Source organism: Parambassis ranga, chromosome 2 (assembly GCF_900634625.1).
Source record: "Parambassis ranga chromosome 2, fParRan2.1, whole genome shotgun sequence".
In the NCBI taxonomy this organism is placed as follows: Eukaryota; Metazoa; Chordata; class Actinopteri; family Ambassidae; genus Parambassis; species Parambassis ranga.
This window is the reverse complement of record NC_041023.1, coordinates 11,617,804-11,634,006: the sequence shown is the minus strand read 5'-3', so window position 1 is coordinate 11,634,006 and position 16,203 is coordinate 11,617,804. Positions and strand designations below refer to the sequence as shown.

General features: G+C 41.3%; 1 protein-coding gene across 1 annotated transcript in view; it reads left to right on the top strand.

Annotated features, from left to right (window-relative positions):
* Positions 1 to 10,528: 10,528 nt before the first annotated feature.
* The window catches only part of slc25a13 (solute carrier family 25 member 13), a 37,267-nt gene continuing 31,592 nt past the window's right edge, over positions 10,529 to 16,203 (top strand). Inside the window, exons 1-3 of the mRNA XM_028428705.1 lie at positions 10,529 to 10,578; positions 11,402 to 11,455; positions 11,616 to 11,758. Of these exons, the coding sequence (XP_028284506.1) occupies positions 10,567 to 10,578; positions 11,402 to 11,455; positions 11,616 to 11,758 (209 nt within the window). The 5' untranslated portion in view covers positions 10,529 to 10,566. The remainder of the gene's footprint in view (positions 10,579 to 11,401; positions 11,456 to 11,615; positions 11,759 to 16,203) is intronic.

The window sequence follows — 16,203 nt, the reverse complement described above, 5'->3', positions numbered from 1 at the left end:
GCCAGCCAGGCCGTTCTCTTCCGCTTGGCACAGCAGGGACTCTTGTACTGAACCAGAGGCCAATTTATCCCCACCATACTCTCCCGGCAAAATGATTTCTCTCAGTGTTTTGTCGACTCTTGGTCCCAGGGTCCTAATGAGGTGAAATGGATGCCAGTAAGACCAAGGCTGCAAGAGCTGCTTTCATCCTGAAAACAATATCCATCCTCCACCGTCAGAAGTGGAAAGCTACCTGAAAATATTTACTCAAGTACTGTACTCATGTACATTGTTTTTATTGAGCTCTATGTTCATTTTGTCCAACCTCTAATGTTTAGATGTGCTATGCTAGAAGGTTCTTTGGTTGATTGTTGCTGATCAAGTATAACAGGAGATTAGTTCTTCGTGTATCTAATGAAATACTTATGCAAATCCTAAAAAAATCTTTAAGTGTTTGCAAATCTGCAGCTGCTGGTGTCTTAAGTGAAAGCTCAAGTTCACCTTTATGAGTGGCACAATGGAAAAAACAGGAGGAGGTTTAGTTGTTTGCATACAGTAATGGTAAAAATGTTCGGAGAATGTGAGGAGTAGACCATTTTTAATTAAGGCTCAATAAAGTCATTTTTTTAGTAATGGCTTTAAATATTGACCAGTTATGACATAAGTAAAACTTAAGGATTTTTTACACCCGTGACATCTGCCTTACCGATTAGCTTTAAATTAAGCAGCAGTATGCTTTTTGTGTCATATTGTACTAAGTGCTTTGGTTTAAATGCTGGCAACTGAAAGCATGCTGACAAACATCTGACTATCTTGTGTTCTCTTCAGGGAAGATTGTAACTCCCTGTTTACTACCAGTTATTATCTCAATCAGCAGTATATGATCGTTGCCCTCCTGAGTGCACATACCATACTCCAGCTGCTGCTGGATGTACTAAATGTCAATAAAAAAAGAAGATTTTTTTTGGCACAAGCTGCAGCACAGTGTTCATATATTGAACTTATTGAGCTCAAACTCATACATGCGACATAGTCAGATCTGTTTATACTATTGAAACTAAGGGCCCTGGGCCAGCTGATTATTCTAAAGGTTTGGAAGTCAGTCAAGTGAGAGAATCAGTAAGTGAGAGCAACAGAGGAGCGGACTTGTGACCATTTTGTTTGTGCTGAGAGCGTAAGATTGGTCCCTTGTGTTTGGCACTGCGAGGGCCTCGATGGGCCCTCAATATTCAACCTCACACAGATCGCCAAGCCTTTCAGTGTCTCTGTTCGTCTTTGATCCCATTCAATCAGGACTCTAATTTGTACAAGCATTTTTTGTTATTCCTTTGTGACCCATATGATTCACCTTGACATTGATGGCTCACTGCTGCTCATATTGACAGAATTGAAGACGAGTGAATATCTCAATAATTAAAGTTATTGTATAAAAATACACAGCCACCTGTTCTTGCTTTGTCTTCATATGGAAATTAAAGTTGTGTAATCTTTTAGAGATAAAATCAGGACCAAAAATTTGAACCACTGCACGCAGAAAACTCTATGAAGTAAGTCTTGTCTTTCTTGAATGCCCGGATTCTTCAAAAAGTATTTTCTTATTTGCAAATCGCTTTTTTCCCTCAGCCCACGCAGTTCTGAGACCACATGCAAGAGAGCAGCCAATGGAACTGTGGCAAGGACTATTTCATAACACTTCATGTTGGGAGATGGCAGATCCATTGTTCTCTAGGCCCACGAGCCTGTGGGCGAGAGTCCCTGCTGGGTGTACACTGAAGAAACACACCAGCCTCTCAGGGCTATATTTTCCTCTCTTTTCTGCAGACACTGGAGGCCACTGTGCCCATTCCAGCTCTCTCTCCCACTGCTATAGGGCTTGCTCTCTCTCTGCTTCTCCCCTGTCCAATCCCTTCACCAACGAGTCCCGGTGAAGATGTAGCTGTCGCTGCACAGCTAGGAAGCATGCAGCTGCTACTATAATAGCCCTAATTGCACGTTTCTTTTGTTGGGCTGAAATTAGCAGTGGGGCTACAATACTACTACTAATACCCCCCAAAAACCTCCAAGTAAAGATGGTGGGGTGAGAGTTAAAAAAAAAAAAAGACACTCAGGGGTGCGTTCACCAGTGAGACTGCCAACCCACTGTCGAATGGCCCACACCTGCACACTTGCTCCCCCGCTAAAGTAAACACAGATAATAAGGTATAATTACTTTAGAAAATAATAACGAGGAGCAACCCTCCAGACCCCCCTTCTCTGCAGTGACAAAGGGCTGCCTGTTTATTGCGGGGGGTAAAACAGCCCCAAAGGATGCCGGCGAGTGCCCTATCAAAAGACCTGAGGGCCCTACTGAGGGTACCTTATAGGACAGCCATCAGTGTCAAGGAGGACTTGGGCTTTTAAGTCCTTTCTACCCCAACTACCTCAATTAACCAGTATGGACTGACCACAGGCTACTTTGTAAGCTCCATTCATTCTCTCCAAAATGATCCTGTGTTGTCTTGAATGGTTGACACCTTTAGGGTTCAGAAGAGAGACAGAATATGTATCCATAATTGTACTGAACACCAAGATTCATGCTGCATATAGTCTTTGTATTGAAGATACAAGTTGATTTATTTAAAGGTTAAATGTCAGTTTCTCTGAATATGCCCATTTTGTAAGTTATGTTTTGTATACATACTGCGACCAGGCAGATCTGCTGATAGCAAGCATTAATGCTAAGTGGATCATCACGTATAAATTGAGTTAAAAAATCTAATTTTAAAACTCAATTTGGTTTTTACTAATGTAATTATATTCTGACCATCATCTTCTGTATTATCCAAAACTGCAATATGGGCAAATGGGCAATATTTAGATATAGTGCCAAATCAGCAGAAAATCAACAAACAATAATGTTGAGTCTGTCAACAGATCAAAGTCACCTGGTCACCTGATTGAGACACCAATTATGTCTTGTATTACTGCTATCTTTACAATAAGTACCATAATGAATCCAGCGGTTTAGGATATATTAATATTCTCATTCACCTACTAGCAGAAATGAGAAGATTGATAGAATTCTCTGTTGGCTTTATCAAATGGTGCCAAATCCTGAACTCATTTTTCTGTTTTACAAGGGGATATGTCTTGGACCATTCCTTGGCTTTGAGCAGTTGTTTGGCAACCAGTAGAGAAAGGAAGTTACTGATTGCAGCCAAAAATAATCTGGCACATAACCCACCATAAAATGCTTTAATTGATGTTTTCCCTTATTTACAGTCTTTGTGCTAAACTAAGGCTGGCTGCTGACTAGGGCCTTATAGTTGATAGATGAGAGTGTATTACATACTGTATACTAATCCGAATTAAAGCCACATGTAATTAAAAAAATCTGCATAATTTGACTTGTATGATTAGAAATCTACAGAAGTCTTCAATATTTAAAATTGAGCACTGAGTGTGTCTTTAGCCAAAGAATTCACAGCTGTGGGCAGAAGGAAACATCCAAAAAGGAAATATTTGACTCCACCTATCACACATAAATACAATATCTGGATTACATTTCATGCTTTGCCCCAATACTCATATGTGTTTTTATGAGTGCCATCACAGCTCAGCTGAAAATGTGGATAAACTCATCCGAACATGTGAACATGACACTGGGTAGCTCAGACAGTGTGGGATCACGCCATGGCCTCACTGTCACTTAAATCCCTCCAGATTTTAACCCGATCTGACATGTTGGCACACAAAAAAAGAAAAAGATTGGTATGTTTCAGTTTAAGGCTATCCCTATAAAAACACTAGACTCTGGTTTTGATGTCAGGACAGATTATGAGTGCCTTGTTTAAGTCGTGCAGTTTATGACATGATCCATCTCATAGGCGTCTGACAGATAGATGTATAATTTTGGTGAAGGTGAAAAAATATGAAATATACATATATCTCCAGTGGCCCATAACTATGTATCTGGCCTTCCTATAGTTTTATCAAAACTGTGTTATAGTGAAGAAAAAACTGTTAAATAGAATATTATTCATAACCACTGTGTCACCAGATCTACTAACCCGTATAATGTTATATTTTCTTAATGTTGCTGTTTATTTTAAAGTTAGTCAGGCAGTAATGGAAGGTGATTAGCATCAGCGAAATGGCAAAACTAATGACCATCCACGTGCAACACCTTTTAATAATAAACCAGACTGATAGTAACCTATCAGCTGAAGTAGAACGTCTCACTGAGTAAATGTTTTGTTTCTATGTAACACAAAGTCTCATGGAGTTCAGTACTTTTATCAGCACAAAGGGGGATAATAGCTGCTGTGATTAAGGGTCTAATGTAAAGTGAATCAGTGTTGCATGTGAGTCATCCTCATGCCATCATTAAACCATAATGTGCAACTGAGCCAAATGGCCCTGCGAGGATGGCAGTGTGTTTTTAACTGTGACGTCTGCAGCAACAACATCCCCCCCGCTGGGTTTCCTTCCCATACACCAATGATACCTGGCAATTAGGGAGTTTGTTTTCTATTTTTTACTCCCAGATTTTTAGCCCTGTCCCCTCCCGAAAACTCTCAATATTTGAACACACCAGCTCAGCCATACACCTGTCCTGCTGCACTTAAAAGCATTGGACAGTGAAGGAAGAGGAATTAACAGGGGGGACAATTTAGACACCGGAGAGGCTTTTTCCGCCAGAGCAATAAAGCACACTTGATGTTATTATCATCTGTGGTGAATTATCAGGCCTCTGATAATTGTAATTAATCAATCAGGCTCACTCATGCACTTACATGAAACCCAGCATCACTGGAGCTCAACCTGAGTAGTGCTGACCTGAGGATTCAATACGCACGGCCATGATTCTTCTTTAAAATCATCAATGTCATGTCACAGTGTCTGCATCAACACTGCACATACATGTATGAGAGATAAACAATTGAAGTGTAGACTTGCACAATCCAACATTGCACAAGTCAATTGAAGTGAACATTAAAAGGATGCAGGACAAATGCAACCCCTCACAGCACATCCATCATTTTTTACCACATTCAACCAAGACCCTCACCACTTCACTGTGTGGCCGGCTTCAAAACAATAGCACATGTTTAAAAAGAGAGCGCAATGACAGACAAACACATAAAATAGGACATAACATTCCATCTCTCTCCCTTTACTGTCTTTGCATTTCATCACTGTCTTTCACACACGCATACACGCTCACGTCTGGAAATGCTGGGTGGGAGGCCTTGGCCACAGCCACAGTCGATTGGTCCCAGTCCCAACAAGGAAACAATTAATCATGTGTGAGCGGCTGTCTGAGTGTCTGCTCTCTGGACAACAACAACATTCAGCCATTTATCTCCCCTCAAGGCAGGACAGCCAGCCAGCACACTAAGCAGGCATGCACTCTCTCATCCTCAAACACACACACACACAGATGTGGAAGAACAAAGATGCACACACAATTCCCCAGATGCTCAGTGTAAAATAATGAAAGTGAAAAAGCAGAGAGATCACATTAATGCAGAAACATGGACACTTTTGCTACCAGATGTGACACACACACACACACAGGTGCTTACTGGTTTGTCATCCTAATCAGATCGATGTCAACACTTCCTGATGTTCATGATGACATACACAGGGGCTACATGCTGCCAGCTCACAACAAATCTCTGTGATCAAAGACAGACAAAACACTCAACTTTCTGTCATAATTCATTTGAAAGCGCTGCCTTTTTACCATGACTTCCTTTGATATTTCAAACTCTGTTTGCTGTTCAATATGTAACAACAGAATAGAAGGACTGGGGTATTTTTCTTGCACTCTTGGAGCAAAGTTGAGTTGACAGTCATTTCATTTCAGGAAATTTAGTCCTCTCTAATTTAACTCTTGGTCTTCCGACATGGCAGGATAGGTTAGGAGTGAGCTTAAACAGGCAAGAGTTTAGTGAAATGAAATAGGAAATTTGTCGTTTATTTCTCATTGCTGCATCTCCCTCAGGCAGGGGCGGCTTGTGAGTGTAGGTGTGTGAACATGTGGCACTTTAGTGTGTATCCAAACATCTATGTTGGTTTAAAAATGTGCGCCTGTGCTCATGAAATGGTATAAGCATGTGTACATGTGCTATACGGCTATCCCAAGCTGGTATGAGGAAAAAAAAATCCTAAACCTCAAGTGAAGCAAACAAAGAAGCCCGTGTGTGTGTTTCAGGATGGGGCATCTGGATGGCATCAGGAGAGCCTGGCAGATTACTAGTGACACAGGTTACTCCCGAGGTCCCTGGTGGAAAACACATTGCTAAAGTCTGCAGGGGCAAAGAAGCTTTGAAGCGCTACTGCGTAAAAGAACCCATCAGCGTTCCAGTGTTTGGATGCAGTTTTTTTTTATTACACTACCCATGTCTGGTTGAAGATGGAGTTGCACCTTACAGGTTGCTTGGGAATTTCTGGGCATGGATGAAAAGGGTCAATGACATCAATATTCTTTCATTGCTAATTGTCCAAATATTTTACCAATGATGCACTATATATGTGAAACTATTGCCAGCTTAGCTAGGTAAGCACTGGTCCTAAAGCAACTTCAACCTCTGTCACAGGTATGTTAACATATTGGATCTAGTGTTGACTCCAGTGAGATGACCTGCATCTATAATATAAATAATTCAGCACATTTACTCCCACTGTTCATGTTACGTTCTAAAACTTCCTGTGCCAACTTGAACTTCAATTAAGCGATTTAGACAAATGGAACCATCATTCTCTCACTCCCTGCTCCTTCAGCCCAGGTGGCAGCTTGACAGGAAGAGGAACAGGAAAGGACTTAAAGATTTGCTGCTGCTCTCATTTTCCTTCAAAGACAAACGCCCCTGTGATAATTTCCCACAATGCTCCTTGCACGGAGGCCTCTGTGATCAGCGGTTATGAGAAAGTGCAGGAATCTGACAGACAAGTACTTCAACTAGAGGAAGAAGAAGAAGAAGAAGAGGAAAAAGTGGCAAGCCTTCTCTTTTTTTCTGTAATCCTCATTCCAAGGGCCTGGTGGCTCTGCTGTGGGAAGCATCTGGGTTCATTTATCCCAACCCAGGCATCCTGCAGGACCCCTGTGCCCTCTCAGGTTGCAGGGTCTGAGCACGCTGCAGTGTGGGTCCTTGTTGTTGTGAAAGAGAAGAGCTTACGTCTGCCCACTAGTCTGTCTGGACCATCTCAAAGTTCCCAACTACCCCTTCCCCTGCTTCACCAGGCCCCTGGCCCATCCCAGATGCCCTGAAGCATGGTTAGTGTAGCGCTTCATCTAAACTGAAAGATACTGAACAGATTCATTCAGAAGCTGCAGTGAAGACAGCCGCCTGAGGGTTTTCGGAGGATTTAATGACAGATGGAAAAGAGGGAGAGTGTGCAGAGGAAGCAAAGGCTGGTGTGTCAGTGTGTGTCATGAGGCTGAAGCTGCTAGATGTGTCTCAAATGTTAATACTTGAAGGAAAGGCTCTCTTATGCCTCAGGTGAAGTCCAGTCAGCCTTTTTTGTGAGATGTAACCGTCAACTCTCTAAGCCAAACGTCAGTCCAGGTTATCGGGCTGCACAGCTGAATGGAAGCAGAGTGAGTCTGGCTGCTTAAAGTCATTGAGAAGTTATTCAAACACCCAGTTATTATGTTGTAAACAAAGGCGGCTTGTCACACACTATTACAGATATGGTGTTTACAAGAATGCCACTTTAATGCACTGCATGTTATGTATGATAATTAAGAATAGGGTTTGACAACCTGATTGGAGTAAAGTAAGTAGATTATAGGACAGCTTGTTTTGTTGTTAGTCAGCCAGCAAAGAAAACACAGAGAACTCTGTTATTTTGCTAATAGGCTCTATGATTGATAAAGAAAGTACATAATAGCTGCTGTAAGTATTAGCACCAAAATGTAATGGGTTTGGTGGTAAAGAAACGTTAAAGAAACACTAAATGTCACAATGAAGTGAAGGAGCGTGTTGTTGTCTTGTTTGTGCAACAGAAGGATGCTCACATCATTTTTCACCACCTTCCTGTCCTTTATGCAAAACAGATTTGTCTGACTCATCCCACAGACATCGAGTCGTCTGTCTGCTGTGTGGTTTCTGCTGGTGACACTCCTAAGTGCATAGTCGTCCCACTTTGGAGAGTGTGATGTTTGCATTTTTTTGTGTGAACAATATGAAATGTTTGCCTCTCTCTCAAGATGTTGAGACAACTAGAATGACCTTAGCACATCTCTGTGCTCAGAGAAATTAGAAGGACAGTGGTTATAATAAAGGTTTGCAGCCACTGAGTCCATTAGACGACATGATGCTGCTGTGCCAAATACAGCAGAGGGCAACTCACCATTCATCCTTACTATACATTCTATTTTGAAAAGTGATAGTTCAATTAATTCTTTAGCCTTTATAAATCTCACACTCATTTTAAAATAAGATTAGAAATAGTAAGAGGGGGGGGGGGGTGGAAAACAGGACAAAGCCACTGCCACAAGCTGCCTCTGCCTCTCTCTCCTTTTTTTTTTTTTTTAGGTAAAAGTGTCTTACAAATTTGAATCTCATTACCATGTCATGAATACATCTTTGGGAATCCATTAGACATTCCCTGCCTAAAACTACAATAAGAATTCATATTCAACCAAAAAGAAAAGAAAGAGGTAAGACAGAGAATAAAGCCCCAGCAAGAACATTACTGTAAAGCTGTTTTAGCTCTTTCAGTCCACTTAAAAAGAAGTCGAAAAAAAAGGAAGATGTGAGTGACTGACAGATGATAGCAATAAAAGTAAGAACAAACTGGCCATTTTACTGCGGTAGGGCCATTTGAGAAGGGATTATTAACTTGTCAGCATTTCAAACTGAGACACAACTTTTTCTCCTCTAAAACACATCCCCATGTCTCTGTTACTTTTATTAGAAAGTCTTTAAACCTTTTGACCCCAAAGGGCCCCCGTTATTGGCTGTTAATAGGGACACATGGGTCAGCGGCTAGACCCTAAGTGCCCTATTAATCATTTGTTTAGAGCTCGAGCTTATTTTTGAAACTGTGTTTAGTGTGGGTTAAAAATAGGAGGAGGCAGATTGAGACAGCCGTCCGCCACTCATCGCTCAAGCTGTCAGGACGCGTGGGCCCTTAGGGACGTGGGCAGGAGACCCCTCAAGCCACAAAAGCTCAAAGGTTGCAAGGTTTATTATTAACCACTTGCTTTTTTGGCATTTGACACAATCATTGCTGGTTAGATTGCTAAAAATAGAACCAAAGCTTTTGGTGACATGACAAGCAATCATCATTTGACTTCATTGAGTGTAATTTTTAAAGAATTTTCCACGTAAACAGTCAAAAGTTTCATGACTCAAAAGCTTACATGTCACAAGTAAACTTTGCAGTTCATGAATAATACAAAAGCAAATGCTGCTACATGCCTCCAACACTAAATGCCACTAGTAAGTCAGTTGTTTGCTGGCGGATTGACAGTGATGGGAAATAAATGTCAGATCAAATCATTAATCTGGTCAAATATTGTCATACGACAGGAGAAAATACAGGTGTGGAGATTGCATCGACTGATAAAACATTACTTACAGCCATTTTTCCAATAAGTGATGGACCCAGTGCTGTCAATATTTGTAGGGGATGCAAGGTATGCCCTGGTGAAGGCCATTTTGCGAGGAGCAGAGAGCCTGCTGGGAAAAATACAGTGGTTCATGCTGGGTCTCCGGGAAGCTGAAAAGCCACTGGCAAAAAGCTATGAATTATTTTGAGCGCAAAATACATTTTCTTTGAAGACTGTCGGGCCATTAGAGCCCTTTTGCTCCCTTTTAAATTGTTTTTATGCTGTGAGTAATGTTAACCTTTGCTTTTGTAGTCATGAAATTCTCTCTGTACCTTTTCCCTCCTGGCACAAAACACAGATGGGCTGGAAAAGCTGGAAATAAAGTACAGGAACCATTTACTGTGGGGAAAGAAGGGGAAGGAACTAAAGCTTTCATGCTGATATCTACAGACCTCTGTTCCTTTGTACAGGAGGGGAAATGTGCATAAGAATAAACCCAAAACATGTTAAATATATATTAAAGGGCTGAGTGGATATTGCAGAAAAATAACTTTTGTGCTGCTGAAATGCAAACATTTCATACTAGTGATATAATAGGAGCTGTAATTAAGTCCTACAGCACTCATGAATATACTGGTGCTTCGCTGGTTGACATGACTATGGCTTATGAGAACATAAGGTGGAGGTCAGTAGGCCCTTTAACTTATAATAATCCATGATTATCATACAACCAGAAATGGAAGCTGATTTAAGGCCAGGACATCATTTTATGGACTCAGTCAATGTCAATAAATAAATAAAGCCAATAAATGAAAGAATACAAGACACAGAGTCAGAAACTCTTTCACACACACTCACTAAGGGATCAATGAATGGATCTGACATGCATAAGCCACTGACCACTTGACCACGTGCACAGCTGATCCTCTTACATCCTCCTTTCACTCTGCACCCGGCGCGTGATCTCCATGGGAACGTCGTCACGCAGGAGGAAGTGAACGGGGGACTATCAGTCAGTCAGTCAGTCAGTCAGCTTGCTTAGCATGGCAGCAAAGGTAAGCAGCAGCTGATGAGTTTTCCCCACATCTGTCCCCCTCCTTCTTTCACAGAGGAGCTGTCGCCACTTTCGGTGATGCGTTCAGGAGTGTCCGCCGTCTTGTTAAGATGTTTGCCTGCAGGGTTTAGCTAACTCCCGGTTAGCCTGCTAAGAGGATGTGCTAAGAGTCTAACACTGACCATACGGCAATGACATTGAGGCTTTACTGTAGCCTGTTAGCTAGTTAATGTACAGTTTGCTAATAGCATATGACCTGAACTGACTGAGCTGTCCTTTAAAGAGTGGTGACAAATGCAGTAATGACACTGTTACTCCTTTTCCTATTAATTTAGTTACTTCCACGCCCCTTCTCCAGTTGAACTACTGCTACGAGGCAGGTGGTATTCACCGGTAACCTTGATTAGCATCATGCTACATGTAGTGGCATGCCATGAACTACCTGTAGATGCTACACGTACTTTAACAGCTGAAGACATAGTGTCACATTGCTGTAGTCTCATTACTTGTACACAGAGAAGATGCTTCATTAACACATAAAACTACTGTCTAAAGTCTTAATATGAATATCTCTTTATGTTTTTTAAAATATCACAGTAATGTCAGCATTGTAATGATTTTTAGATTTTTAAAACAAGTTTGAATTACTGAGTGATTCTCCAAATGTATCAAAAGGAAAGTGGTTCCCACTCCAACTTGTGACAAGTCATCACATACTAGCCAAAAATGTTCTTGCTCCATGTGTGCTATTAGTACTAAGCTGTATACTCTGTTCATTTGATGTGTATGGAAGTTACATAAACTGTTCTGTCACTGTTTTTCAGGCAGTTCTGCCTAGGAGGGCCGACCCTACTGAGTTGAAATCCATTTTTGAAAAGGTAGGAATCTACTTATGTATTTTATTTTTCTCTTTTGTGTTTGCCTTGTGTGAACGATGCTTCTCATTCATCATTCGATTTATGTTTGTATCTCTTTTTTGATCAAAATTCTAAAGCACAGCATGCGCCCCTGTGTTTGTATCTGTTTTTCTCTTTACAGTATGCCAGTGTCAAGAAGAACGATGAGTACTTCATGTCACCGGAGGACTTTGTGAGCCGTTTCCTCCTTGCTCACACAGACATACGGCTGTCAGATGAGGCCACAAAGCTGCTGGCTGGAGTGGTGGACCAAAAGAAAGATGGGTTAGTGTAACATTTGACTTTTCATTTTAGGTGATCTGATGATCACATGCCATGGGTCATTTTAAAATTCAATTATTTATATCCTTTAGAGTCTGGTATCACCTAAGGCGTATGAGTAGCTCCCCAAATCATTGTTTTTTTAGCTCCAAAGCTTCTTGTCCATGCTTTGCAGGATACGCATTTATCTCCTGTAGCTTTTTTATTTGTGGTTATGTCATTAGCCTCTGTAGGGCTTCCTGCAGGCATGTATCTGTTTCTCAAAGTCAAGGAAGAATCCTTAATGGCTGCTATTCTCTGATGCTATGTCATAAAATCACACTGAATAACTGATCCAATGTTAGTGCAACCTTCTTGTCTCAGCCTAAATTCGTTGTGTCTTTAAGCAAGGACACATCTGTGACCTTAAAAAACACTCAAACCCATCATTCTACTGAGATAGTAAGCTACGCAAAAGAACACTAATGCAGAATCATAAGCTGTGTCACTTAATGCTCTAAAACCACATGTAAAATGTGCCTGAAGTGTTTATGTGCTATGGTGACACATAGTTTAGTGTGAGTTTGAATGGAATAACAGGTGTTGTAAGTGGAGTGATGTGTCAGACAGGATTTGATAGATTCAGGGAAAATATGGAAATAGATTTCTTTAACAAAATGCTTAAAAAAATTAGGGTCTGTGAGGGTTTTTTTTCATTAGTCTTTGAACAGATCTAGAGTAGAGTTTTGCTTTGAACCAGATTTATCTTTATTAATCTGAAGCCAAGCAGTAATCTTATGACTCTTATTAAAACCGTTATTAAAGCCATTAGTATGTGGATTATGTATCCCTTTGATCATGGGTGGCTGCCTCCTAGTGCATTTTGTAAATAAATCTATTTGGTGTAAAAATGCACAGAGGGATGTTCACACATGAATTATATAGCAAAGAGACATCAAACCACCAAAGCTCCTTTCAGGTGTTTCCTTCTTTGTAGCTACTCCCCCAATTTCACACTTACTCCTCCCCTCATCGCCATCACCCCTGTTTTTTACATTAATATGTATGTATTTAATGATACATAATGATGGGTAATAAAATGTTAGGGTAACTCAAAAAGGGATAAAAAAAACACATTGCCATGGTAACCACCTGGGTTCTACAAAGAGCAAAGTGCACATGGCTGCGCAGCTTCATGTTATTACATCTGCTTTAAGGTGTGTGTGTGTGTGTCTGTCTGTGTGTGTGTTGGGGGGGGCATGTACAGAGAATAGTGGATTTAGGAACTGGAAAAAGAGAGACAAAAGCATGCGTGTACGCACACACACACACACACACACACACACACACACACACACACACACACACGTAAAAAACACACTCGTGCACTGTAATTGCCCATGCTATTCAGCAGCACTCTGTCGCATTGTGTGGCTTTGGAGCAGGATAAATGGTGGCCGTGGCATCGGGGTAAATCTATTAGGAACCCATGGCCCAGGCTTTGTATCTAAACCTCATTTTGGTTTTGTGGAGGGGAATGGAAATGATACAGGGGCAAAACAGGGAAAAAAAGTCATTTTTTTAGATCCCTCCCAAATAAGGTTTAGACCTCTGTTTAGGACTTCTCTTTTTTCACAATTGAAACTGCATAGTGCTCATGATGCTCATACATTGTGATGTTTTTCAACCTGAACTTTTATAGGCGATTGTAAAAGTCCAGATGATTATTCTGCTGCCCTGTATCTCACAAACACATAACAAGAGAGATCCGCCATTGTTTTTTTAGATACTTAGCCTCATGAAGCCTTATGAAAAGACCAAGGTGCAGAACAAAACAATCCACTTTAGCGGCAGTGTTTTCATCCAGCTCAACCGATCTTATGCAAATATGTTTCTGAACAATACATTTTGGTTGGTATGTGAGTCACAGTGTATTTGAAGCTTCTGCGCCTGCAACTGTTTTTGCCAGGTAGGGCTCCATTTCAGCAAGATGAGTCTGTGGTAATAGATTTAGCGGGGGGTCGGATGGCAGGCAGTCAGGCTTGCTTACTTGGTGTTGGAGTTTATCTGTGTGTGAGAAACATTTTTACTTAGATGCCAGTGTGTATTTGTGTGTGAGTGACTTAAGATAGTTGTGTGTGTGTTTGGGGAATGATGTAAACAGTGAAGATGCATTTGTCTGCCTCCCCTTCTGCGGCTGTGTAAATCAGGGGATATAGTGACAGTCCTAACAATCTGTTATGTGGAAATCACTTTTCTCTCTCTTATTCTGGCTGCTCCAGTGAGACAGAGAGACAGATAGGCAGATGGAAAGAGAGAGATAGGATGAAAGATGGCTTTGGAGGGTGGAGATGCCTCAATTTCCAGGGATCTGACATGCAGAACTACAAGATTGTTTAAAGATTTTCCTCTTTCCACTTCCGTGTCCTCTCTTTTTTTACTTATTTTACATTCCTCCTCTCTCATCATAACCTTCTTTAAACTCATAATGCATTGGAAGCTGCCTCCATTTCATTTTGCTTTTTTTTCCAACTCTACCTTTCTGCCTCTTACCTCTGATATTTTGATAGAAGCATCTGTTCAAGTGTGAAAAAACCCACTTCCCCTGTCGACTGTTGGAGGTTAAAAAAAGGAAAAAACTTTGTTAAGGGAGCATGCTGGGAAAATAGCAGTCTGCCAGCTGCTGTGGGCATTCTGGACTTGGACTGGTGGGTGTCCTCTCCTCGAAACTGAAGAGATACTAGCAGCCTAGCGCTCACCTGTGTTTGTGAATGTGCGTGTTGTTTTTGGGGTGTGTCTTCACGTCTGTGTGTGAATATGCTCCAGGTGGGTGGAAGGCTGTCAGTAACAATGCCAAGATGCCAGGGACAGGGGATTATTGAAGCCCCTCTAGGCACCTCTCTCTTGCTACAATCAGCAAAGGAGCTGTCTTTCTATCAGCTGGGGCAAACCAACACCATGCATTTATGTTACTTGTAAACAATATTTCTGGGTTTTGGTTCAGAGGAGAGTATTTAGATGCCTGCTGTGCAGAGACAGAGGGTGATGAAGATGAGACAAAAACAAACAAACATTTTTATGTCAGACATATCAGAGACGGTTTAAATTGCATTGTGTTGGCATCATAACAAAAGTGTCATTCAGCTGTCATCCACAGGAATACACTCAAGTCTTTGTGTCTCACTTGTCTCGTCTGATGCATGCGACGGATATGTATATTCCTGTTTAAAGATTTAACAAATCCTGTGGAATGACGTTAAGCACACAGTAAAACAAGGGGATGCCATGCTACAGTATCCCATTAGCCTTGTCTCCGAAGTTCATCCCAGGCTGCTTACATGGATAGGGCAGCCTGGACACATGCCATAGCAGTTGATGGTTGGGAGATGCTGTCAGTTGTTTTGATTATTGAATGTCTGGTTGAGGTTGCATCTTTGAAGCACAAAATGATGCCCCCCACCCCCCACCCCCCACTCCCGGTAATCATTTTTGCAGCCGTCATGGCGCTGCTAATCAACCATCATAAGCTTCATCCCTGGCTGCAGAGTTGTGTGTAAGTATGTGGAATGTTTCTCTTGTGTGTTATGGAGATGCCCCCTGGATCTTGTCTGGACTCCCTGACCTAAACCATGGTCCAATCCCTTCGTGATCAACAGCCCTCTCAGTTACACTAATATGCTGATTATCCTTGTCTGGGAAAACACAGACAGGACAACCAGCCTATGTGAAAATTGATGCACATGAAAAAAAAACAACTTCTACTATTTTACCTCAGTTTTGCCTGAGAACACGAGTCCTCTGTAGGCCTTTGTGCTGCAACCTGTACCTGCTTAAACTTCTTTTATTAACCTCTCTGAGGTGTAATTTCCCAGTGTACTATACATGTGTCACAAAGGAATGATCATTGTTGGAGAGTTTGATAATATTCCAGCAGTGTGAGCAGCGATGGTATTGGCTTTGTTTTTAACAGTGGATCCACGGTCGCAGCAGTGCACTTTTGTGCTCCCTTCCACCTACTTGCCATCAGCAGGGCCCTGCTCTTAAGAACTACCTGCTTAGTTAATAAAACAATTAATCTTGCCTTTGAAACAACGACAGCTGATTTCATTTGACACTAAAGGGAACTCTATGCTCAATTTAATTCCCTCTCCATATTTCTTTTTGTTCCTTTGTTGCTCTCGTTCCAACACACACAATTCCTTTCTAGAATGGCTTTGATGCTATGGTACATGCAGACTTTTCTGACTTTATGTAGCAGGTCCTTTGTATTCACTAATGTGTCTTATTGGGTTTTTTGGTAAATATTTGAAGGGAGGAATAGCATTTTTGTAAAGCTGTATATTCAGTAGTGCTTTATGAAGTACCTCTAGGATAAAAATGTATATAAATACATATATACTGTGCACACAAGCACCCACATGCAATTCTGAACTGCTTTGGGGCCAAACAAACACCTCTAAATTTCATCA